We start from the raw sequence: 27,401 nt of genomic DNA on the forward strand, positions 1-27,401 counted from the left end.
TTGAAGGCTAAGCAATGTATTTCCAGATAATGGTGATATCTGTAGTCAAACAAGCTGCCCTTCCACCGGAAAATGACGAATATTAAGCCCACTCCATTATCCAACCCTCCCCTGCATATAAAACACACCCTACCTCCCTGGAAGTCATTTACAAGGGACCCTTCATTCAGCTCAGTGCCCCCTTCCACACGTTAGGGCTCACCCTCCCACCACATGTGCAGTAAAGGAGTAATTAGCAGAAGTTACTGCTCCAGGTCCTACATGTTGAATGGAAGATAGAACACCCCCTGCCACCCGTGGGACATCACAGCTGCTGCTGATAGCACCCCCTACCCCTAGGACAGGAGAATGGGTAAGGGCCCCAGTGCATTGCTTTGCCCAGGGGTCTACACTGCTGTTAAGATGGCCCTGAATGGTAGTACCATTCTACAGGCCAAAATTCAGGTTATGTTTAGGTCTGGTTAGAATATTTCTTCACAGCCATTCTCTTCTAAATCTAATCAGTGGTTGACTTCTACTAACCACCTGCAAACAATTTTGAAATTATGACTTTTCTAACAGTGCTATTGGTAGTGGTGCCAATTCTGAAAGCTTACACCACAAAAATAATGTACCTGAAAATATTGACAAATGGGGACAATACATACAAATAAACTTGTTATGCAAAATAGCATTATATAGCATTATATATATATTAAACTTCTCAATAAGATCAATGCAGGCAGCCACGTCCATGCCAAGTCAATGAAAAGTTGTATTTGCAGGTGGCCAGAGGAAATTGCAATTAGCGAGTCATGATGGTGATGATTGTCATCAGTAGAGATTCTAATTGTATGTGAGTATATACTGTACTATGCTGTTGTTGCTCAGGCATATACAGTACATTGTAACCATTTGCATAGGTGACACAATGTATACTGTACCTTCTCAATTAGCTCAATGCAGGCAGCCAAGTCCATGCCAAAGTCAATGAACTCCCACTCAATTCCTTCCTTCTTATACTCCTCTTGTTCCAGAACAAACATGTGATGGTTGAAGAACTGTTGCAGCTTCTCATTGGTGAAATTGATGCAAAGTTGCTCTAAGCTGTTGATCTACAATCAGAAAAATACTTAGCTTTTATTAGTGAGAGTATATACATACTGATTATTAATGTTGTCTTCTTTTGATAGATCAGTGACTATCATCACCCCTCTATTTACCAATTTTTCAAAAGTCAACTGTTCGGTTATCCCACAATTTGTTGTGTACCCCAATGGCCAATTCTTCTGGCAGTAGATGTTCAAGCATCTCTATGTATTCTTACGTCAAGATCTGAACTGGTGCAGTGCTGGTCAGTCATCAACACAATATGTGAGTGTAACTGAATTCAAAATCTTCTTTGACAAGAAAACTGATCAATGTGCTGGGAGATGGGACTATCTCATAAATGGTGTCTGTCCTCAACATCAGAACATACTGCTACTATAACTGTGAGAAATACTGTGCTACAGTGTTATTCCAGTTATAGTGGGAACCAGGGAAGACTCCAGAGGAGGGGCTACAGCACAGTTCAAAATGAAAATAGCAGAGGCACAGCCATTGCCACCAACTGCCATTCCAAACTGACTCACTGGCAGTTGGTGTTGCTCCCCTATTTGAAATTTGGACTGTGCTGCAGCCCCACCTCTGGAGACACTAATTGTGGGAACCTTTCTATAGGCATGTTGATTGCATGCACAAAAATGACATCTTTGGTGGTTTCCCAAGCCAAAAAATCTATATATTTTAAACTTTCTGTATACAAGCAGACTTAAGTCTAAATAAATCAAAAAGTATTAATTTGGACTAAACCACATTAAACAATCAAATGCTTTCTCTCATTGATTAACTTACAATAGAGATAAAAAGAAAGCCGTTTGCTGGGGTTCATTGAAAAATGTGCCCCAGAAATAAAATGATAGTCACGGAGGTCAAATTATTGTATTTTTGTGAATAAAGCTGCAGTAATTTCTATTTGGTTATTTTTTACACCAACCTCAAATATCTCAAAGCCAGCTATATCAAGCACACCGATGAAATGCTGCCTGGGCAGCTTGGTATCCAGCTGCTCATTTATGCGAGTTACCATCCACAAGAAGAGCTTCTCATACACAGACTTACTGAGGGCATTGACGTTATGTTGAACCTGATGGAAGAAATAGTTTGATGTAAGAACTGCAAACTTGCTGGTAACTAATTCTGGAACTTATGTTCTGCAATGTTGCATACCTGTGCTACAGTTTGCCCTTTTGTAACGTATTCATTTCCCACTTTTACCCTGGGAGAGCATAGAGATTTCAGCAAGTCTGCAGAATTCAGTCCAGTCAGGTACGCTGTTTTATCAGCCACTGTAACAGAGACAATACTGGTGAGTAAGACCTTGGATGGCTCTGTAGTATACAAACCTCCCTACAACTGGAAGTGATTCTATATTCTCTAATAAAGGTTGAGTATCCTGTATCCGAATATCCAGAAATAATCCAAAAACCGTGGTTTGTTTCCACCACCCCCTGACCCTTTTTTTATACATACCGCGTCTCCCGGCACCCATGGCAGGCTTCAGGATCCTATTCAACGGCATGTCAGGTCCCAGGGGTGCATTGGGCGAGTGCACAGGCGTACCAGTGATGTCACTAGCGCGCATGCAAACTTACACAATGCACCTCTGGGATCGCTGAATAGGATCCTGTAGGCCGCCGTGAACGCCGGGGCACGCCGTGGATGCCGGGGGACCATCAGAGCACCACCAGGGGACCAGGTAAGTATGTTAAAATAAAATATTCCAAAAAACTGAATAATCCCTTATCCGAAATGCTCGTGGTCCCGAGCATTTCGGATAAGGGATACTCAACTGTACTTCCAATCAACAATGCCCACAATAATTACAGAAGAAGATACTTTAGATAATGGGGTCAATTCAATTAGGAGCAAGGTGGGCAAGTTGCATAGAAGTATTGTCTAAGACAGCTGAACTCAACCCAAACCCTCACCCCATGGCCCTAACTTACCTCAGCCTTGTAGACCTGTGTATGCAGCCCTATTGGGCTGCAAACAAAAATCCACAAATCCATTGGTACCGGCATATAGCTACACTTACTCATGGGCTTGTCTTAGTCATGCCCGAATTGATCCCATTGTTTTCATGTTATGATCTCTATGGAACCTTCATATAGTTTAGATTTTATCTTCTTCATATTTTGACTAGTTTCCAAGTTTTGTAGATGTGTCTTAACTTTGTAATTTCCTAAGATTCATGCAATGTACTCTCTATAAACAGGAATACATTCAAGTCAACATCAGGCAGTCAGTGCTCAAGTGATCTGAAGTGCATGAAGGCAATTACTCAGCTGAGGGAACACAGAGAAATGCAGTACACAGTGAGAAGCTAATACAAACTAGCACAAACCATGACAGAGTACAAGTGGGCAGTCCGAGCTTCCCACCAGCTCTGCCCTTAGACACCTACTATGTTGGAGGAAGGGGCAACCAAGTAGCTAAGTATGTACTGTATCACTCAGGCACTATATTAGACTGACCCTCAGTGCCATCTGGCTCAGCTTGTTCTTCTCGTGGCCTTTGCTTGAATTTCATAACTCCATAATGCATGACTGCTCCTGTTAGCTTGTAAATCCCAATCTTCTCCTCAGGAGTAAAGCCCAGGATATCAATAGCACTCTGCAATTAAATACATGATCTTTTATATACAGTATAATATAAACCTTTATCAGTGCTGCTTGTATATGTAGTACAATATAATCCTTCATCGTGGCCGCAATAGTGAAGGGTAGGGAGTTGCATTCCCCCGTGTGACCGCAGCCAGGGCCGGTGCAAGGCACCGGAGCACCCCAGGCGAGTTGGGGTGGGGGGCCCCGGTGTCTGGGGGGGGAGTACCTGTTGCGCCGTCTGGGGAGCAGGCAGTGGTGTCCTTGCCGCGTGGGTACCTGCGGCAATGTGGATAAAGCTGGCGGCGGCGGGGGGTCCTTGCAGTGAATAAGAAATAACTAGCGCTATGAGGCGGCGCGGGAAGTGCTTCTGTTTTGAAAACACTGGCCGCACGCTGATTGGCTGAATCTCAGCCAATCAGCGTGCGGCCAGTGTTTTCAAACCCGGCAGTGCTTCCCGCGCCGCCGCATGGCCGGCGGATAGCGCTAGTTATTTCTTATTCACTGCAGGGACCCCCCTGCCCGCTCCCCAGACGGTGCAGCAGGTACCCCCTTTGCACAGGGAGCGAGGGGCGAACTGCCGTCCTCCAGTGGTGCCCTAGGCAAATGCCTAGACCTGCCTAGTGGTGGCGCCGTCCCTGACCGCAGCCCTTTGTTATACCCTAAATATGTTCTTGTTGTTATTATTAGTATTATTATTATTTTATTACTACTGTTATCATGAATATATATATATATCGCTTCTGCATAGCTTACAATGCATTACAAATGGAAACAATAAGTAATAAAACAAGTCTGGGGCCGGATGTAAAGATGCTCGAGTTCAGCGGCCATGTGAGATACCGACTGTACTTTTTCAAGGGGCAATCGCTTAGATGATATGACGGCAAACTGGGGCGTTATTACATCTGGCCCTGGATGCAGGATGTACCAAGTCTTTTTGGTACATCCTGCCACATATCGCGATGATACTTACCATATATACTCGAGTATAAGCCTACTTTTTCCGAACTTTTTTTATGCTGAAAAAGTCCCCCTCGGCTTATACTCTAGTGAGGGTCCCACTTGAGTCAATAGGTTTTCCAAGTTTTTTGTTGTAAAATTAGGTGCCTCGGCTTATATTCGGGTCGACTTATACTCGAGTATATACGGTATATACTAAAATATGCAATTAGTATCACAAATAACTTCTCTTCTGAAAAGTGTCTCAGCCCTGGAAATGCCTCTGCATATCCAGTCAGATCCCTTTAGAGCACAATGTGGAAAGAAGCCCAAAGGCTTCTATAGGGTATTGCCAGCAAAAGTTGAGTAAGAGGTCAGTGGTCCTTGCTTGCCAGCTTACAACTTATAAGCCACATTTCATACAGTGAATGTGAACACCATCACCAACTTACATCTGTGGCCATTAATTCCTCTGTGTCGTCAATGCTGGCCACTGTGACCTCGCCCTGGCTGATGAATGGAAAATCATATGGATTTGTTGTGATCAATAACATATCTGAAAAAAAAGGATGATTTTAAATAACCGGAAACAGTGTACCTTTTAAAAATATTGTGCTGGTATGCCATACCATCCACTGCTGTGCTCTGTCACATTCAATACTTCCCCCACCCCTCTGGCACCCCGCAGGCTTCCCACACCCCTCCGGCAGCTCCTGAGCCAATCAGAGCTCACGTACCAGCAGCCATGGTGATTGGCTGCCGGGCCATGAGCGACATTATGAAGCAGCACTACAGTGTGCATTATGTATAATTTGCACTGTGTGCACTAAAATGACAATGGGGGGCTGCAAAATTTACAATTATGCCACTGCTTGTAAAGCGTTACCTGGAAGTACTGGGAACACTGGTGTCGCCAGGAGAAGATGCAGAAAGTTGCATCTTTTGCCATGAAACCCCTAGTAGCGAGACATTTTAAGCCTTACTGCAAGGCTTAATATTTAATGGGCAATAAGGTGTGTGGCATAATGTATAATGCACATTCCTGTGTGTGGCATAAAATTTAATGGGCATTCTGGTCTGTTTTATAATGTGTAATGGGCATTAGGTGTGTGGCATAATTTGTAATGGGCATAACAGTGTGTGGCTTAATATGTAATAGGCATTATGGTGTGTGGTATAATGTGTAATGAGCATTATGGTGAGTGGCATATTGTGTAAGGGGCATTATGGTGTGTGTGACATAATGTGTAAGGGGCATTACGGTGTGTGGCATGTGTGTTGTACCACTGACTGTAATCAAATAGGTCAAGTGTAAATTTTACTAAATATCGGCAAAAAGTGACGATTTTCTCACAGGAGGAAAACAACGCACAAAATCAATACCTGCTTAGGGGGGAACTGTAATAGAATGCTACATGTAGATATCAGCAAGGGCACATTTTTAAAAACAGCAGTTATTTATAACCAAAACTGGGTTGGTTTTTCCTTTTAAATTATTGATACCTGCATCACAGTTATAGCAAGTTATTACGTCCCCCCTAAGTCTACTTGTTCCGTAGGACACTTACCAATTAACTCAGGCCTCTTGTTTGACATGATCTGGTAAAAGATGTGGTAACTTCTTTCTGCTTTAAGCTGGAAAGTGACTCGAGATTTCTCCAGCAAATCTGTAATAACATAAGAAGGCTGTGAAGACTTACAGTACTAACACATTTCTTTAATGAGTTATTTATTGTTTTAAATAATAACTTTGTGATACAGTATGTGATGGGAAAAAGGTCACATGTCTTGACTCAAGCTAGGTATTTATATTACGATGACAATTTGCATTTCTATAATAGTTCCTAATATTGTATTGCTGTATACAATGTTTCTACCAAATATATACAGAAAACTTTGTATTTTGGGCCTAATTCAGGTTGGCTCACTAAGCAGCGGTCATTCACAATTTAACACCTTAGGCTCCTTAACGCCGCCCTGACGAATGGCCGCCCTGCTTGAAGTCAAGATCTAGTCAGGCAATAGTGATGCGCAGGTTCACGCATCGCCGTCGCTATGGCCTGTACACACAGGGCGATATGTGTGCTTCATTTCTAAGCTTTCCAGACAGATCGCTTAGAAATAGCCTTAAAATCATTCTGTGCATACAAGCCTTAAGATTTGGACACCAGGGGAAAAAAAAGATTTGTAGTATGGAAACAGTTTACGTACATGAAGTTTTCAATAAACGTTGACATTAATGGATAATCAATCTTACTGCACTTACTATACTTAAAAAACATGATATTGTACAGGGAGACAATATCTGTCTCTGGGCCAGATTCTCTAAGCTTCAAAAGTGATAAAATGGAGAGTGATAAACAGCCAGCCAATCAGCTCCTACCTGCCATGTCACAGACTGTGTTTGAAAAATGTCAGGCAGGAGCTGATTGGCTGGCTGTTTATCACTCTCCATTTTTTATCACTTTTGACGCTTAGAGAATCTGGCCCAAAATCTGAAGATCTCTGCTGCAGCCATAGGGGTCAGAGAAGGATAAAACAAGTGGGGAAGCACACAGCCGCTAGATACCATGTAGAACTAGCATTTATCTTGTAAACAAAATAATTAAAAACGATTGTTTGTTTTTTAGCTCCATACAGTTTCTCTGATTGTTATTGTGAAACCCAAACTTTATTGCCACTTCTGAACTCACTAAGACCTGGACGTGTCCATTGACATGTTATTACCTGGATGAAAAGAGGCATATTTGAGGAGATCTAAAATGTTTAAAGTGTCAAACTCAGAATCAGGCCCTATGAGGAGGGATTTCACCCCCTTCAAGAGACCCCACCCCCTCAACAGACACCCCCCCCCCCCTATGAGGGCTACTTCCAGAAACTTCCTGAGCTTGTTTTCAATCCCAATCTACTGTGTATAAATCATAGAAATGAATACTCACATGTTTCGATATCTGCAGATGACAATTTCCCTGTAGTGCCAAAATGGATGCGAATGAATTTGCCCTATTGGATAAAAATGCATCATTATAGCAGTAGCTGAAGTAACACACACAGACATATGGATATGGGAAGATGAGACACATTATATACAAACATGTATATATATATATATATATATATATATATATATATATATATATATATATATATATATATATATGGTTGTATTAATGTTGTGTTCTAATGTTCTCTAATTCATAATTAATAACACTATAGTAATAATAATATGATATTATTTGTAATAATGGGTACTTGTTTCCTAGAACGGTTTTGATTGTATGCATCGGGTTGGAATCAATGTAAAATAGTACCTGAGACCCGATTTTACATTGATTTCAATGTAAAAAGCCCCCAAACCCCCCATTTAATACTAAACCCCCCCTCATGTTTCAAATGCCCCCCCCCCCCTCCATTGTTAACGCCACCCCACTATTGACGCCAACCCGAAGCATGGCGAGCGGCGGTGGTACGCGTCCTCCGACCTTTTCATACCCCTACTATCCACGTCGGCGTGGATTTGAATTTATATAGTGTGACGAGCGCAGCGAGCCACCGAGCCCGAAGTGTGGTGAGTGCAGCTAGCCCCGCGAGGGGACGCGGATACCTTCACAGGTATCCACGTCCCCTCGCGGGCTTGGGGCTCGCCACACTATATAAGATCAACTCCACGCCGACGTGGATAGTAGGGGTATGAAAAGGTCGGAGGACGCGCACCGCCGCCCCACGCTTCGGGTTGGCTTCAATAGTGGGGTGGCGTTAACAATGGGGGAGGCATTAAACATAATTTTTAACAATATTCATATTGAAATGGGGCATATTGGACCATTTCACATTGTCACCTATGTAAAATCGGGTTTATCGCGTTGATCGCATCGCGGCCCATTATAATGGGCCGTGATCAACCCGATTTTCACTTTAAAAAAAATTAACATTGTTTCCTATGGGAAAATCTGGTTGATCGCGTCGGTCGCATCGCGGCCCCTGATTTTGTCTTTCACCGGAAAATTAGCTGGTGATTGAAACAAAATCGGGTCCATCGCGTTGATTGTATGCCTTAAGTGCCTTAAACTTAAGGCATACAATCAACGAGATGGGCGCCGTGCTAGGAAACAAGTATCTAATAATGTATTATATGCACTGATCACTGTTGGATGTGTATATTGGCATGTGCATTGATTTTAATGTTTATAATAAAATATTACTAAACAATAATGTTGTATTTATTGTATTTTTTATAAATTATATATTATAAGCACTATTTACTAAGAGGAAGATTTCTGAAAGCTTGGCAAGAGATAAAAGGAGAGATATTTTGTACTTACCAATCAGCTCCTAACTGACATTTTATTTTACGTGCTGTGTTTGTAAAAATGACAGGAGCTGATTGTTGATCTCTCTCTCTCTCTCTCTCTCTCTCTCTCTCTCTCTCTCTCTCTCCCTCTCCCTCTCCCTCTCCCTCTCTCTCTCTCTCTCTCTCCCTCTCTCTCTCTCTCTCTCTCTCCCTCTCCCTCTCTCTACTTTCATAATTCTCCCCCAATATGAAGAGAACTATGTGGACATATCAATCTACAGTTTAATATATGCGCTGTGCTCTGTATAAAAAGTCTGTGAATCAGTGGCATCACTAAGGGGATATGTGCTGCACCCACTGCTAAGTGAAAGGAGCTGGGTGCTGCACTGCAGCATTATGGGCCTTATTCGAGTTCACTCTTTCTGACAAAATCCTTCTTAGATGGACAAAACCATGTGCACTGCAGGGGGGCAGATGTAACATGTACAGATAGAAATAGATTTGGTGATTTTTTGGTGATTCTTTGCAGGGTAAATACTGGCTGCTTTATTTTAACACTGCAATATAGATCTCACTTTGAAGTAAAACCCCATGCAAATCTAATTAGATCTGCACAAGTTACATCTGCCCCCCTGCAGTGCACATGGTTTTGTCCATCTAAGAAGGATTTTGTCTGAAAGAGTGAACTCGAATAAGGCCCTATGTGTAGCACCTGATTCCTGCCACAATCTAGGAGCCGGCACTGCAAACTGGATGGTCCCCTAGTGCAGCATACATCTCCTTACCCTCGAAGTGACAAAAATGGGGGTTTGGGACTCAAGGCCACGCCATTAACTGCTAGGGCATGGCCCTATACCACGAGGCAACGTACCTTTCTTACCACACTGTGGAACAGAGGTACTAAGCTTCAAAAAGTGATAGAGTGGAGAGAGATAAAGTACCAGCCAATCAGCTTCTAATTGTCATGTTACCAGCTGTGTTTAAAAAATGGCAGTTAGGGGCTGGCTGTTAAGTACATCTGGCCCCTTGTGTCCTTATAGGTAGTGAATCGGGATGCCACTGCTGTGAATATACTTATAATACTATAGACACTGAGCTCTGTATGAATGTGTCTTTGTGTATATACTGTAGGAGGTTATTCTTGTTTGGACGCATTCCCTCAGGGGACCAATGTTTGGCATCTGTGCAAACTGGAATGGGAATGGGCACAACGAATGTACACCAGGTGCGAATGGGCACGGCGAACTGCAGTGTGGCCGGGGAGCATGGGGTGGCGGGTGGTTGCGCTCATCGGAACGCCCAGCATTTCATGAATGTTCCCATGAAAATGCTGGGAGTTCCCATGGTAATGAGGCAGTGACGGGGTTGCCAGGGGCGGTCAGCTGACATCACCAGATGTCAGCTGCACACCCTGTCCTCGTACAGGACACACGCAAAGCTAAGAAACCTGAGAGTGTCTTAGTTTTGTGTGCACGTTCCACATCATTCGATGGTCGACGCAGTGCTGAGTGTGAATCAGAATGAGATCCAAAGTTATATAAGAAAATGGTCAGGATCCCTGCGGTTGGCATCCCAATAGCCAGAATGCCGGCAGTGAGATCATAAAGATAATAGTCCCTGCTAAAATCAAAGTGGTAATATTAATCCAAACTTTCTGGATATTGAGTTAAAAATATCAGTCTTGTTATTTAGGGGTAGATGTAACAGAGGAGAAGTGAGCAAGAGGAGAAGTGGCCTATGGCAACCAATCAGCTGCTCTGTGTCATTTTATATTATGCAAATTAAAGATGTTACTTCAGTGCTTCAGTTACTTCTTCTCCCTTATCACTGCTTCAAACATCTACCCCTTAATGTTTTAATATGTTATATTACTGTCTCCAGAGTTGTGTTCAGTGTTTGGCTATAAACAAACATACAGTATTTAAAGACACAATTAGAAAGTTTTTGTGACCATGTATAAAAAATAAATTAATTAACTCACAAAACGGGATGAATTATCATTCCTAATGGTTTTGGCATTCCCAAAGGCCTCCAGAAGAGGGTTTGCCTGGATGATTTGATCTTCCAGAGTGCCCTATAGAAAAGAGAAAATGAGGGGCACTGTAAAGGTTAAACAAACCACCTGCAACAGTCACACACAGTTCAGTCTCCACTCCCATTTGTTCTCTAGTGTATTAGGTTGCCTAAGGCATGCTTGCTTACTCTCCTGGAAGTTACAGGCGACTCCAGATTTTTGTGTAGCTCCCCACACCCCTAAAAGAGTAGGAGGATCTCCCACATCCTGCCCTCTTCTTAGAAAAGTGTCAGGAAGGGGAGATAATCACTGGATTTGTGGTGCCACATCGAGGAAGCAAGGCTAAAAGATGGGAAGTGTGCCCTCCCCTCCCACAGAACCGTGATGGAACCGTGATGGAGCCTAATGATGTGAGAGGTGGCCTGCATCACCTCATCTCTGGGCTTCCCCTAGACAGGTGATGCAAAAAGTTTGCAAGTATAGTTTAGGTGCTTTTCCAAAACATTTAAACTACATGTGATGTAAAAACAGTAAGTGTGGCCCAATTAAAATTCCTCAAAACTATTTCCTATATATTCTTATGTATTCCCAATAATAACTGGCCGGTGTAGAGTTGCATTGCATATATGCCTTTTTTTGCATACAACTCTTGCAAACGTTTGGACTATTACTGTGCATGCTTCAATGCCAAGCAATCCAGAGTCACATCTTTACTTATGACTAAATATATGTAGCTGGGTGATAATAGGACAATCATACATCAGTAACGTTTACTAAGGGTATGTGAAGGACATGTAGCTGCAACTGCAGGTTATTGTGCATACACAGAGATCCATCACTGCACCAAGGATAGGGCTGCCACAGCTGCATGCTGATAACTATGATGACTATCTAAAGTAGGCACATGGAAAGGGGCAATGCGTGTAATAAATAATATACAGTATACACATATAGAAGAAAAATTGAATGATCCATGGTAGTTTACCATGGGCTAATTGTTACCTTCAATTAGCCAGAAGCTGGCAGTCATTGGGAATTCCACCTGTCTCCAACAGATTAATAAAATCTCCAATATCTCAGGAGTTTTCAAGTGCTGCAAACCTGCTAGTGGAGGAATCTGTGAACTTTTCACGGATTCTGTGCATTAGTGAAGGGTAACCTGTGTTAACACTCATTAACAGCTTTGCTGTAATGTGCACGCATCCTAGCATTGGTAGTCCTGCATATATCAGGGCAGGTGGGATCGCACACTTCACTATACCATAGACTTGAATGGGAGCTGTCCTCCTATTAACTTTATTAGGACTCAGCTTTGATGGGAATGTTTGCGGCATGCTGTGATGCATTCACAGCACAATCCCACTATGTGATATTGCTACAAGCAGCATTGCTACAATAGGCATTGAGGGACAGATGTATCAATCCTCAAAAAGTGATAAAATGGAGAGTGGCCACTCAGCTCCTAACTGCCATGTTACAAGCCGGGTTTGAAACACTACAGGTAGAAGCAGATTGGCTGGTTGTTTATCACTTTTTGAAGCTTGATACATCTGGCCCTTGGTGTAATACTGACAAGTTGTAAATGCTAGCTACTACATCTACTATATGTAATCTAAAGTAATTCATAAAGCTATCAAAGCATATTCCTTAGATACAAAATGATTTGCTGCCCCATCAGAGATGAAGGGGGAACATTATTACTAAGGCAACCGATCAGTTTATATCTATTATCTTCTAGAAAGTGCTAAATAAATAAGAAGTATATTCTGATTGGTTGCCCATAGCAACATCCCATCTGAATTAAAACTCCCATCTTAGCAAATCTTGCCCTGAACTGTCTGTTTATATACAATCACATGTATGTGTACAGACTGTGGACAGTTATGGAGCAATAACAATGATCTATGACCCTATAGGCCCACTACACTAGAACTCTATACTCACCTAGGATTATCTGTTAACACCAAAGATTAATATTTTTGAAATTTGCTATAATATCTCTCTTATGTCATATTTTCTCTGGAGATTCCAGCTTCATTTCCCATACCTTCATCATACTGGTTTCCTTTTTCTTCATGTCACCCGCAGCTGCAATTGTTGCAAAGTATTGGATGACACGTTTGGTGTTCACAGTCTTCCCTGCTCCAGATTCTCCGCTGCAGTATAGTACAGATCAGAATGATGCATTAAACTACATATTAGTACTTGATGTGTCGATAAGCGGAATTGTACAGACTTTATATTAAGAAACAATTTGGGGACTTTTTTATTCCAAGAGCACAAATGATTACTCAAGCCAGATAAAAAAAAATATTATTTGAGATCATTAGAAGAAACATATATATATAGATGTAAAATCCAGAATATGGAATATCATGTTATGGGAATGAAAGGTAGATTAAAAAAAAATAACTGAAATGATGTCTACATACGTGATCAGAATAGACTGGTTCTCGCGATCTGACAATAAAAAGAGAGATTCAAATTTATTTGGCATGCATACTGTATACTATAACAACAATTTCTTAAACTAAGATAGTTTGGAAGATATTCTTAAACAAATCAATAAAGATACCCTGGTTAAAAATGTGTTGTTTTTAATTTTTTTTAATAAACAGTATTTTTCTTTCTCCCCTGTCAATATAATTTGAACATCTTTGTGGGCCAAATGAATAATAAGCGCATATAATAAGGCATATTTGCATTCAGTTTTACATACAGTAGTTGCTCAATTTGAAATAGCCATCCATCCATCCATCAAAGGGGGGATTTCTAATTAGTTGCAAAATCAATAGTTTTACCGTAACCAAGTATCCAATCTGCGCAAACGGACCCACGAAAATTGTCCATAGATTTTATTGCAAATTTCCTTTCACCAAATCTGAGCTGGTGAAAGTTGAGGCAAATTCCTTATTTTTTTATGTAAAAATTACGTATGCAGTTAGAAGTTTTTAATTATTTTTATTTAGCCTATAATGACGTCATTTTTGGAGACAAAATGCTAAATGATGGGAATTGCGGTACATGCTATGGGACAGGTATATTGGGGTGTTTTTTGAGTGGGATCCATGTTTTTAGCCTTGCAGATGGGAGTAGTTGGATTTTTTTTTATTTTTTTTTAAAGCGCCTATAAATGACAGAAATCCATTTTATACCCATTTTTATATACTCCTAATTTAATGCGAACATGTATTTTGCAGTAATAAAAATTCTGGGTATTTTTACATTAATAAAAAAAAACACAAATAACAACCATTTGACCCAATATAAGTACACAGAATTATTATTTTTATAGCCACTAACAGACTTTGTTATTAGTTTAGCTTTTTACCTTTTTTTTTCGATTTCCCCATTTTCCCCTATACTTAGGGGGTTGTCCCGTTCTTGTTCAGCTTGACCGAGAACATGCAGGCGGGATTTAATGTCCCGCCTGCCGGGGAGTAAGCAGAGGTCGTGGCCGGGAAGAGGCGAGCTGCAGCCGGCAGTTCGTCACTTCCCATCTGTTCTCGGCAGAACGAGCCCGACAGCTAGTGAAGTCGGGCTTGTTCTGCTGAGAAGCCCTGCTCAATGGTGTCGGGGAAGACAGCATTGAATAGGGCCCGGCGGCCATCTCCCTCATTGGGAGATGGTTGCCAGCGATTAAATACCCCCCTTAGTGTATCTCTGGTTTTGTCAGATATCATTATTCCATTTTAACTTTTTAGTAACAGAATAGGTCTGAAAAATGGGAGTGCAAATACACACAATAAGCTGTTTTAGAAGAACTTTCTTGAGATACCAAAGGTGTGATAAACTAACCCGTGATATATTGCTGTGTTTTCATGGCTATTGGATGCATTCCAATGTGTTAAATGATTATCAAAATACCCATGGCAAATACTATGTTTGTATACAGTATGTGTTTTGGCATACCGGTTAACATGAACTGATAGGCGTTGTCAGAGATGGAGAAGATGTGTGGTGGGGCTTCTTGTCTCTTCTTGCCCCTGTAGGCATTGACGACCTCAGGGTTGTACACAGGCAGCCACTTGTATGGATTCACAGTGACACAGAACAGACCAGAATATGTCTGTAAAAAAATGGTAGAAGAGTTTGCAAAAAGGTTATGCTGGACCTGAAACATTGCAGTATATGATGAAGTCTAAAATATAGATATCAAATGTAAAACAGATTGAGTTGATTTCCTGCTGGTTCTCCTGTTTGGATTGCTAGCTCACCACTGCTGATCAGATGATCAGATAAGTTCTACTTTGTAAATGTGTTATGTTGACTTTGTTTTTGTAAAATGACTACACTATAAAATATCTTCAAGTGTTGCTGAAGGCTGGACCCAGCCACTCTATCTGGAGAAACCCTATATGGGTGATATAAGGCTCACACCAGGGCCCTGATTGTGGTTGACTCGGTAAGCTCGCAGCTTACCAAGTCCCAGAGGGCACCCATGAAACCCATGGATGACACGGGCCTCTCCCAAGCCTGCCCTGCCCCGCGCAAATGGGCAGGCATCTATGTAAGTCACTGTGTAAACTCGCCTAAGGACCCTGCATATGCGCATAAAACATTATGTGCATGCACAGAAAGAAAACACTGCGTCCCCGTGCGAACACACTGGGGACCAAGTGAAGTAGAATGACTCCCAAGGTATACTGTTGCCATTGTATTTGGTGCATTGATTTCTGTTACATTTTATGATCTGAATGTAGATTATATTGCACTTGTTATGTAGTGCTTGTGGTTATACATATATATATATATATATATATATATATATATATATATATATACACACACAGTATATAGATATATGTGTGTGTGTCAGTATGAAGGTAAATTGCATATCAAGCCATGGATTCTGTGTGGCGAAAGAGGCATCAACCATCACATGGAAGAAAAAACACTTGATGGCCGCAGAGTACTACTGCAGTCAGATTGGGGTGCATCCTATGTATCCTGCCCAAGTGAGGTTGGGAAAGCCAGTCAGGCTGCAGTTGTAGCAAATGAGCTGAGTGTGCTAGAAGCCAATGGGGGCCAGTGTCTAAACCTGTATCAGGCAGGGAAGACCACCAAAAGTGAGCTTATGTTTACTGAGAAGGAGCCAGGCTACTGAGCCTTAAATGCAAGACAGGCTCCTTCCTGCTGGAGACAGGTATAACCATAAACCTCTAAGACTGAATTCACAAAAGCCAGGCTAAAGCCTGGGGATATACAGTACCTGTAAGAATCAGTGAATAATTTGAAATATTGTAAGAGACTTTGCTTAAATACTAGCTGCTCAAGTACCGCAAGGAGCAAAGAAGTGTGTAGGTGCCCTGAATGATGGCTAGGCTGTTTGCTGATTTTGTTTCAGCTACTTTACTTTAGCATTACTTACATTTTTTACCTAGTAAGCTGATTATGATTAGGAACCTAAACCAAAGACTGAACCAAAGTACCAATCTACCAATCTAATTACCAATTGCACCATTGCACTTAACATGTATATATATGTGTATATCGGAATGACAGGCACAATATATATATATATATATATATATATATATATATATACAGTATATATATATATATATATATATATATATATATATGTGGAGAACTGAACAATAAACTCTATGATGTATAAAATGGCACCATTAGTCTTTATGTCCTTTATATCCGGTGTATAGGACTTTGGGTAAAATCCCACATGAGATCTATACTATCTATACCATATGATGACTGACTGATGAAGTACATAAGGCCAGTAAGGAATATCTTACATAGATCATCCAAGCACTGTAACGATCCTTCAGGTTAAATAAGACAGCCGGCTCATGAAGGTGAGTTAACATCGCCATGTCCTCAATTTTATCGAACTTGGGAGGGTTCATAGGGAAAACATTTTCAGACTTCACAGTGACGGTCTGGTATTTAGAACAAAAATGTGAAAAACATTAAACATATATCTGCAAATTAACAGCTTTACTACAAACTTGTAAATAAATTCGAAAAGACCAAAAACAAAAATGCAAAGGACACATTATATTTTTGTGTTCTAGTCATATTGCTAAGTTATGAAAACTGCACGGTCCCAACATAGCACCCTGGTTAATGTTAGAAACCCCCTCCCCCCCCCATATGACCTAACAAAATAAAGACCTGCCGCAAAATCTGCTAAATAAAAATTTGTATTTATGGGTAAAACAAGCTGATGTAAACGGTCTGACCTATATTCATTATAAATGATAAACAAAATTATATTTTACCTTTCCATTTTCCGTATCAACTGTAACCTTTCCACCGTCTGAGCCGGTAATCTTTCCCTTGATGTAATCAATGGTGGGGTCAGTAACAAAGCAGTATGTTTTGGCATCGAAGGGCTGAGTCTGGGCCTCAAGCCTTTCCTTTTCTGTCTTTCTGAGGTATGGTGCAGCTACACCATAGTACGCCATCTCTGCATCGCTACTCATGGTTACAGCTGCAATTAGAGTAAAGATGATAAAAAACAGATCAATATCCTATTACCAGTGGCGTAACTACTGTAAGGCAGCCCCAGCTTGGGGGAGCAAGCCACAGTGGGGTCTATGTGGGCGCCTGCCTGCCATTGCCCACTGGCTGAGCACCGGAGGCGAGTCAGCCGCAGCGTGGGTGCCGCCATAGCAGACATGACAAATCCCCTCCACTAATTCAATTGACTGTACACAGAGCCGGCTAATGGCTACTGTGTACAGGATGGGCGGGCGGATGGGCGTGTGACGTGACGTCATCACCTCATGCTGGGGGAACACGCTGGAGAGGAGCCCAGGGGGGGGGGCACAAACTTTTTGGCAGGGGGGAGCAAAATTTATAGTTACGCCACTGCCTATTACAGAGAAGTTTACATTCAGTCACTCCCCTCAGTCCCTGCCCTTACATAGCTTACAGTTTACATTTCTTTACCATGGACACAAAAGGGATATTTTTTTTTTTCAGTAATCAATTAACCTAGCAGGATGTGTATGGATTCCAGGGCATGTATCAAGCAGTTTGATAATTAAATGTTATAATGGGGGACACCATCCAATCCGGGCATACAAACGAGGTAAAAATGAGATTTACAGCATTTTACATAGTAACATAGTAGTTGAGTTTGAAAAAAGACATCTATCTATCAAGTTCAACCTTTTTTGCAGGTCTCACTAAAGTGTATGGTCTAGCTGTGATATCCCCTGTAATATAATCTACCTATTGTAGCTTTTGGGCTAAATACCGATTATGGGTTGTTATCCTGGAGGTTTTTTTTCCAGTAAATGTTTGTCCAACCCTATTTTAGCGGTGTTGGCTTTGCAAATACAAACATGATTTAAAATCAATAATGTTGTAAAGTCAATAACTCTGACAGCACAATGTGGAAATAAGCCTTTAGGTTTCTATAGGGTAACACCAGCAATAGCTTGGCCTTGACCAAAGACTGCTTTGCTTAGTACATACAGATGTAGCCAGCCTCAGCATGCCCGCCAGCGCGACATATCCATAGTGCTGGCAGGCACTGGCGAAGGCTGGCGGGGGCATGGCTGGGAGACGGGGAAGCACGAGTGGCTCACTCTCTCATGCATCCCACTCAGGGAACAGGGACCAGGTGCTTACCTGCCCGTCTTCGCTTCAGGGAGACAGGCAGGGAGCGGGAGAGAGCGGGAAGCTGGCTACAGGGCTTCCGACAGAATGGGGCATGTGAGCATCTCATGCGCGTGCACCCCATTCTGACAGAGCAGCGGGGAATGGTGCATGGTGATTCTATCACCAGGAGCCACTCTAATGAGAGCGGGTACATCTGTATGGAATAAAGGGGCAGATGGAATAAAGGAGCCGCTATAATACTTCCTGTTTCGCATTATTAGCGAGGAGAAGCAGGAGGGGAGACCGACAAGATGTATTAACATCTAGTCCTCCGAAGCGGGGGAGCACTAACTCCCCCCTCCAGCGATGTCCCCTCCTGGAGATAGCGCATGAGTTTACACTAATGCGCTGTCTCCTGTCCTCCGGCCGGCTGCACTGGGCATGTGCGGGATCTCGCTGCTCATGAGAGATCCCCAGTGCAGCCCAGACCTAACAGCATGGACAGCGCTGTCCTTGCTGTTTAGATAGGGCTTCGCCAGCCTGATGCTGGAAAAGCCAAAAGCAGCAGTGGGCGGAACAATGAGCGATGCTGACCGTTCATACATTCAGCCTGCTATCATTTAGATAGCAGCGCCGATATGGGCAGAGGCGCATAGCGCCCCTGTCCCTTACCACACACTGGCACCGTCATACATGGGGAAGAAGCGGTATAGTGCACATAACGTGCGCTGATACCCCTTCTCCCCCATAATGGCCCTTTATACATCTGCCCCAAACACTATTGTGACAAGGAAGCACACTGGATCAGATAAAGACTTTTTTTTATTTTGTTTTTTGAAGCAAGTAAACAGCATACCACATATTCAGCACAACAATAATGATTACAGCATTGCAACATCCAGATGTCACAGCATAGTACAAACACTTCAGAAAGCTCCAGTGGAAACTCCAGTGTTTGAAACACCCCTATGAGCTTTTTTCTGTACTGTGATGTTCTCCACATCTGTCTTCAGATAAGTGTAATGGTGTGTACACACGGCAGGATATGCCAGGAGATGCAAGTCCCGACGTGATCAGATCGCATCGGGACTCGCATCTCACGGCATGCTAGAGGGGCACAATTCAGACTCTATAGTGCAGATCTGCACTATATAGTGTTGCCTGCCCTCTCTATCTGGCTGCCGATTTACGCTCACACGAGAGCATGCATCGGCACCGCATCGGGCTCGCAAGCCTTAAAAAAGCATGCGATTTGCATGTGATTTGGCTTCCGATGTTCCCTATATCAGGAACATCGGAAGCCAAATCTTACCGTGTTTACACACCATTAGGGGTCTCTTTATCAAGCAGTGCTCAGACCTTCCTCAACTAAAGTTTCTGTATTCACAAGAGATACGTTTGTGTTTTTATATATATACAGGTTAAGTATCCCTTATCCAAAATGCTCGGGACCAGGAGAATTTTGGATAACGGATTATTCCGTATTTCGGAATATTTTAATATTTCAATTATGTATTTTGAAGTATCTTGCATTTATGCTGTATAAACACATAATATACACACAAATATATTATATTACCACATAAAATACACACAAATATATTTTAATTGTTCAAAAAACAAGGTTTCAAAACGTGAAACAAAATGTGTGTACTATCTCAGCACTGAATTTGAATGCCAAGCAATCATTGTCTTGCACATATATAGTGCCAGTTACAAATCATGTCCCCAGTGATGCTGTTACAAATGTCCCCAGTGAGTTTTTAGCAAAAAAAAAAAAAAATTTTTCACTTTCTGGAATGTCCGTATTTCGGAATAATTCGGATAACGGATATTCGGATACGGGATACTCGACCTGTATATATATATATATATATATATATATATATATAAAATACAAAATAAAAATATTTATCAAAGGCAGTGGTGGCTCCAGAGGTGGGGCTTAGCACAATTCAAAATTCAAATAGATGAAAAACACCAACTGCCAGTGAGTCAGTTTGGATGCAGTTGTTGGCAGTTAGTGTAACTCCCCTATTTGAATTTTGATCTGTGCTGAAGCACCCCCTCTGGAGCTGTCACTGATTAAAGGTTTTCCCCAGAAGTTGCTATCATTGAGGATAGCTGGTTTAAGTTGGGGGTCTCACCGGACTTATCAAACACCACCCTGTAGTGAGGGTCAGTAAAGGAGAAAAAGGAGACTAAAAGCATTCAATGATAGCATATTTTCACCAAAAGTAACAATAAATAAACATTATAAGTACTTCCTATTTTTTACAATTGTTTTAATACTTTTAATACTTTTAAAACTACTAATTCAGTTGTACAAAATACAGAACTGGATGCATAAGTCTGGGCTCTGTTTCCTATGCGAATGCATAAATCAGCATCTGCATACCTCCCAAATGTCCCACTAAACGCCGGAATGTCCCCGGTTTTTGGGGACATTCCCGCGTCCCTCCCGCGGCCGGCAGTGTCCCGCTGCGGGGGTGCAGTTGGGAGTCCCCCCCAATCTGACAGAATAGACGCTATGTGCATGTGCAAAGCATCTATTCGTGGCCGAAAATGGAGGCACAGCTAATTTGCCTAAACCGCACCCTCATTTACATATGCCACTCCCCCTTTTTGGGCGCTTGCATGGCTTCGCCCTATTCTGCAATAGACAAAGTTGGGAGGTATGATCTGGCAAAGACCAACTGGTGAAAGTATCACCAATCAATGCTTAAAGGAACTTGCTACTATCTGAGCAGGAGACTGTTTTGAATATTTCATCATGACTGTTGAATGTAAAGACTCTATTTACTTACAGTAGAAGACATACAGGGTCAGAGATCTTATCCTCAGTGTGTACACAGAAGGTATCAAATACCCTACATTCAACTGTATCATTACCACATTGCTGGACTGTTTGCCTTGAAGTGTGAAGTGTTCTAAACATGCACAGTGAACACTGAATATATGAGAGAAGCATATTGTATGCATGCTTTCAGTAAGGAACTTACACTAGGGAGGAAAAATGTCATTGCTGGCACTATTGATATCTATTGAGCATATTCAAATCATAATAAAAAATTAGCAGCTAATAGTCTTTAGGAGAACATATATTTAGCTGCTCTGAGTCATGAGGCATCAGATTGCATTGTTACAAATTTCATTTTTCTAAAAAACAAACAAACAACATGTTTTATATAAGAAAGCATACAATAATCTCTGCTGTTCCAGGGAGAGCGCAAGAGTTTGATTTATACAGCAAATAGTGGTAAACCAATTAATAATGTAATTAATCTATGATGCAAAAGAAAATATTTGTAAAAAACACAAGGTTTATATTTCACTACATTTCTGCTCTTTAAATCTTGGATTACTAAATTGTGAGCCATAATGCTATTTGTATAAATTAGAGATGTGCAGGCTCTGATTTACTCTGATTTACTCTGATTCTTATCTTATTGGCTATCAACTGTCAACAACTGTCATGTGATTTGGGATAGCCAATAAGATCCTGCTTTGAAATTAGAGTAAATCAGAGTAAATCAGAGCCTCCACATCTCTAGTATAAATAGTATCAGAGGAAAGATCAAATCTGTAACAATGCATTTAAAATAAAACATATGTAAATGAGTTGGAGGCCCTTTAAGGGTGTTATGTTACTGGCACTTCAAACAGACAAATTACACCTTGAAAGGGAACATTGCATATTTGTAAAATGTGTTTTCAGAATCATATTCCATCAAATAAATTAAAATTAATCATTTTATACGGAGAACCATAATGACATTTAAGAACAAGAATATCTGTATAAAAAACCCTTAAACCATAGGCTACAGTACAACAGCACTGCCAGACTGTCATTCATATCACTTTACAGCTCACAAGAAATAAAGTAACTCTTACCTTTCTAGTCCAGCCAGTAGCTAATGAATTGAGATGGAGTTCTAGAGTGAAGGAGAATAAGATAAACATAAATGATATCCAAAACTACCAGAAGTCCAGGGTTCAACCTGCTCAATTACTTACTGTATGTAGTATGTTCAAATAGCCCCTGGGGAGAGGGCTTTTATAATGTCTACCAACAACCCTTTTAGTTTATCCTCACTCTATAATTGGAAATTAATTCCAACCTCCTTGTCACGTTTTTTTTTTTTTTTGCTTAATACTTAAATATAGAAATGACCCTGTCTCTATTTTGTTTCCAGCTGGATCACTTGGCTAAGGTGTACAATTAAGAGTCACAATCCCCTGTACTTAATAATAGGCTTATCACCACATGGCACTACATGATACAGTATCTGCTATTAGGCTATTACAGTATGTGCCAGAAAGTACTGTATGAGTTCTTGTTACAGCAGGGAAAGCTTATCATTTAGAATACAGGAGAAAAAATATATACAGAAAGATGGATATATAAATGGTACTTCTGGTACTTATATGTTAGTTGGACACCCACTAAGCTATTTGCTTAGTTTTACGTGTCCCCTTGCGAGGCCAGCTGCGCTCGCCACATTATATAAAATCAACTCCGATGCGGGGAGCTGCCGGAATTGCCGGCATTTGGCAGAAGACCTGGACTACTTCGGAACGAAGTGGACAGATCTTCGCAGGAGGAGCTTGGTGAGTTGGATTTCCTTCCACAGGTCCCCCATGAATTTCTTTGGATCCAGGACCCCGGACTCTTCAGCCCTAGAGCCCCGGACCAGCCCCGGAACCAAGGCCCCGGACTCTGCAGCCCCGGACCCAGGAACCAAGGCACCGGACCATGGAGCCCCGGACCCTGGAGCCCCAGACCCCGGACCAACGGATCCCGGACCCTGGAGGCCCGGACCCAGGAGCACCGGACCCAGGGACCTACCGACGTGCTCAAGATAGGTAAGTATCAGTATGTGTGGGCTTTGGATGTATTAACTTTTTATTTTTATTGTGTCTGTGTGTGTGTTTATTTGACTATTTTTATTGCTGTGGAACTACAAGTGCCAGCGGGCCCTTTAATGGCCCGCATGCTGAAACTTGTGGTTCTCCAAGTCCCAGCTTGCGGGGGAGGCTTGCTGGGACGCATAGTTCCACAGTATTAAACAATCATTTATTCTTTTTTTTTTACACTGAATCAGCTTGATGCCCACCGCCCAGGGGCATCGAGGACAGCACCAGGCTTCAGCCTGGTCAGCAAATGGTGGTCCCCTAAGGGATGGACAGGCGCTGGTATTGGTTCAGATCCCAGCTGCTGTGCAGAAGTGGGGTAGTTAGTCCCACAAACAAGAAATAAAAAAGAATGGTGGCACAGCGCTAGTTTGAGGAGGAATAATCACCATGGGATATAAAATAAGTTTTAATAAAAACACACATAAATTCAATACATAAAAAATACTATATCATGTAAGTAATAATTTTGATAAAGTGATCTCACTGTCAGGATGGATGTTGAAGCCACCGGAAGTTGGAACTGTGGAACTGTGGTTTGTTCCTATTGGTAGGTGGGAAGTGCCGTGGCCGCTGTTATATTCCAATATTTGGGAGGGTGCAAAAAAAGAGGGGGTTGTGTCCACTCAATGATGAGAGTGTCCCAGTTTGGGGTCACAGAGAAGGTCGGTACAGTGAGTGGCAGGTGAGTCCAATGGGACCTGGATGTCCTGTGGTGATTGATGATGGATGTGGAGTGGGCCGCCAATCGTTGTAGTCTGCTGACCTGCTTTTAATACCCGTTTGGGGTTTCACCTCGGAAGATCTGGAGGTGGGTGCAGGGGGGCTGGCTGTAGTCCACTTGATTGGGACAGGTGGCTAAGATGGATGCGCCACACCTGGAGAATATTCTCTGTCACTGGTCCCCACCAATGGAAGGTCTCGACAGGTGGCCGGTAAGGTGAGGCTCATCTGGAGAAGTGTCTCTGAGATGGGTCACAAGTGTAGATATGCTGGTCCGATGAAAGGGTGTTCACATCGGCACTGGTGGAAGAAGGGGGTTTGAAGGGTGGCTGAGTCCGATCCTGAGGGTGGAGAGGTGTAACTTGACGCTTTTCACCAGTTTAACTGGCTTCATCAAAGGTGGTCAGCCTGGTCAGGTAAGTCCTGGAGGGGGGAACCCCTTCATTGGGGGGGTCCCCACTCCCCCAGGGTCCCTGGCCAGGCTGACTGGTCAGTAGGGATGAATGTTTTGGCCGCTGGACCTTATATACTAAGTGTCCCGTGGCTGTGACATTACCCTGCTGGATGGTTTGGCCTGGGGCTGGTTCTTAAAATATGGGGGACCCCAATTCATTTTGTCCTCCATATTTTGGGAACCAGCCCCGGACCTGGAGCCTGGGGCTGGTTGTAAAAAATCGGGGAAACCCTATTTGCCGGGTTTCCTGATTTTTTATTACCAGCCCGGCTCTTTCAGCCTGGTGCTGGTTACGGCTGTGGGGGGACCCCACGCTGTTTTTTATTTATTTATTTCTCTATTTTTTTTAACACTGAAGGCTGCACGGATCTGACTGATCTGTGCAGGCTAAAGCCAAATACGACAGAAAAATAAAGTGTATTTTCCTGCCGTATTTGCCCGGCCATTTTCGGGCGTTTCACACCAATTAGCGGCCGTATTATCAATAAAAAATATCAGTAAAAAACAGATGTCAAATAATGTGGGGGACTAAATAATGTAGTCCTTAACCAAAGGAAGTATTGTCTATTAATGTCATTTCAATGCATGTTTACCGTAAATGCTTATCCATTGCAAGGTACATAATGGCTGCCCATCTTTCCTTTCACAGATTGTCCGTCCCGAAGTGCTCACGCATCCAAGACAAGAAGGCCCCGTTGCTGCAGAATCTGTGGAAGCAGGTAAATGAACAAAAAACACGCCATTACACATACAGTACACACACCCATGTCACATCAACAATATGTCACACTACATTCATCTCCTGCTGCTACATTGCAACGGAAATGAATGTAATCTGACCTAGCCATCTGACTTATTATTAATGTCAATGTTACATGCTGTATCGGGGTACATGTGTAAGTACATAAGACCCCTAGGTATGTGCGTCCAGCATCTCAAGCCCTTTCTAAAACAGTACTGAAGAGAGTCTTGCCTATATATGCATCAGTACTTACCTCCTCATCTGTATCCACAGGTACTATACAACTAGGAACACATCAAACTGATTCTTCGATGATGGTGTTGGACGAAATGGACATCATTCTTGAACCCGTGGAGACCTTTGCGGCAGAGGAGGAAATACAGACCTCATCACAGAGTGATCTTCCCCCAAGTGGGGTGTCTCCCAACCCACCCCCACCCACAAACACACCCCATACAGCAGCTTCTGCTTCCCAAGTAGCTAACTCCTTGGTCAATTTCAAGGAGAAACAAATAGAATTTATGGCCTCCCAAAGCCTGCAAATAGGTAACATCCAGGGGTACTGTACATGCGTAACACGTTTCTTCAATTACGAAAAATTGCACGTAGTGTACAGGTAGGTGTAGGCACTCATGTGCGCATTGCTAATAGCATTGACACCCGTTTTGCAGATCTTACTTCTGCTGTAAGGGAACAGAATAGCCATATTGGCAGCCTTGCGCAAAGTATAGCTGCACTAAGCCAATCATGCACAGCGCAGACCAATGCCTTAATAGGTATGCAGGCCCAACTACAGCAGCTGGAAGGCAATGTCATAGGTGGCGCAGCATCAACTCTCAGTAGTGTATCTAGCACCCCAATAAGTGGCTCCCCCACTTCCCCACCCCGTCGGAGTATTAGGACCCGTGGTGGCCTGGGTGCAGGTTCTAGAAGTTGTGTAGGGTTGCCTGATGGTGGGAGAAGATAGGTCATATATTTGATAATTTTGTGATATGCAATACATCTTGTTACATCCCCCGACAGTTTTAATGTTTTACTGACAAAAATGCAGATTGCTTCTGACATAGTATACTGCAGTAAAAATGTCTAACGGCATACCATTTTGTCAGTGTATTATTTATCAACCAATTGTTGTGTGAATTATGACATAGTGTAATGGTATATGACAATGGGATTGCTGTAAATTAGTGTGGGGTAACTCCTGGCCCATCAAAGGTTGTGGAACTACATATTCCAGCAAGCTCTGACACTCATGGTTTGGCCTATAATGGTTATAGTGTGTCAGGGCATGCTGGCACGTGTAGTTCCACAACACCAGTGAGCCATGTTTTACAGCAAACTTCATTCATACATGTATCAAATGTACTTACAAGCTTGATACCAGCAAGGGATAGGTCAGCACCACCAGCTGCATCCGTTGGGCTCTGTGTATTAGGCTAAATGTGGGTGGAAACAGATGGTATTGGTAAATAATTTGTTTATGAGTACACCTACAGCAAAGGTACATTTTGGAATACAGGGCACATGTGCTTACCAGAAAAGTAACGGCTGATGATGTGTGTGCGCACCAGATCCCCCCTCTGCGTACCCCTCACTACCCGAGGTGTGGTAGGTTGGGCTTCCTGCACGACTTCTGCATGTTCCTCCTCCACATAGGCAGGTTGGGACAGGGCTATGTTGTGCAACATGCAGCAAGCCTGGACGATCATCACTACTTTTGCAGGGTGGTAAAGCAGCGTACCCGATGACCGGTCCAAACACCGGAATCTACTCTTCAAAACGCCAAATGTGCGCTCCACCACATTGCGGGTTGCAATATGGGCTTCATTATATCGGTGCTGTGCAGGGCCCTCTGGGGAGCGCAAAGGTGTCATGAGCCAGGAAACACACCCATATTCTGAGTCACCTAAAACACAGATAGGAAGTGATTGCCTTATATGGTAAGGTCTGTGTTTTTTGCAAACAGGAGACACTGGTAGAAGAACAATATGCTTGTGAAACAGGAAACACACACATTAGAGCAGGTACAAATAAGGACAGACAGGGTAATACGTAAAAAGGTACTT

At 42.4% G+C, this 27,401-nt stretch overlaps 1 protein-coding gene across 1 annotated transcript in view; it reads right to left on the minus strand.

The window, feature by feature from the left end:
• Positions 1–18,629, minus strand: part of LOC146009679 (myosin-3-like) — a 55,294-nt gene extending 36,665 nt beyond the window's left edge. The window contains exons 1-14 of the mRNA XM_083150136.1: positions 18,533–18,629; positions 17,173–17,384; positions 16,687–16,830; positions 14,843–14,999; positions 13,363–13,390; positions 12,978–13,086; positions 10,898–10,990; positions 7,565–7,628; positions 6,194–6,292; positions 5,078–5,181; positions 3,558–3,696; positions 2,251–2,369; positions 2,018–2,167; positions 924–1,094 (exon numbers count right to left, since the gene is read on the minus strand). Coding sequence (XP_083006262.1) covers positions 924–1,094; positions 2,018–2,167; positions 2,251–2,369; positions 3,558–3,696; positions 5,078–5,181; positions 6,194–6,292; positions 7,565–7,628; positions 10,898–10,990; positions 12,978–13,086; positions 13,363–13,390; positions 14,843–14,999; positions 16,687–16,830; positions 17,173–17,384; positions 18,533–18,629 — 1,686 coding nt within the window. The remainder of the gene's footprint in view (positions 1–923; positions 1,095–2,017; positions 2,168–2,250; positions 2,370–3,557; positions 3,697–5,077; positions 5,182–6,193; positions 6,293–7,564; positions 7,629–10,897; positions 10,991–12,977; positions 13,087–13,362; positions 13,391–14,842; positions 15,000–16,686; positions 16,831–17,172; positions 17,385–18,532) is intronic.
• Between the last annotated feature and the right edge of the window lie 8,772 nt (positions 18,630–27,401).

Source organism: Crinia signifera, chromosome 6 (genome assembly GCF_055691185.1).
Source record: "Crinia signifera chromosome 6, ASM5569118v1, whole genome shotgun sequence".
NCBI lineage: Eukaryota > Metazoa > Chordata > Amphibia > Anura > Myobatrachidae > Crinia > Crinia signifera.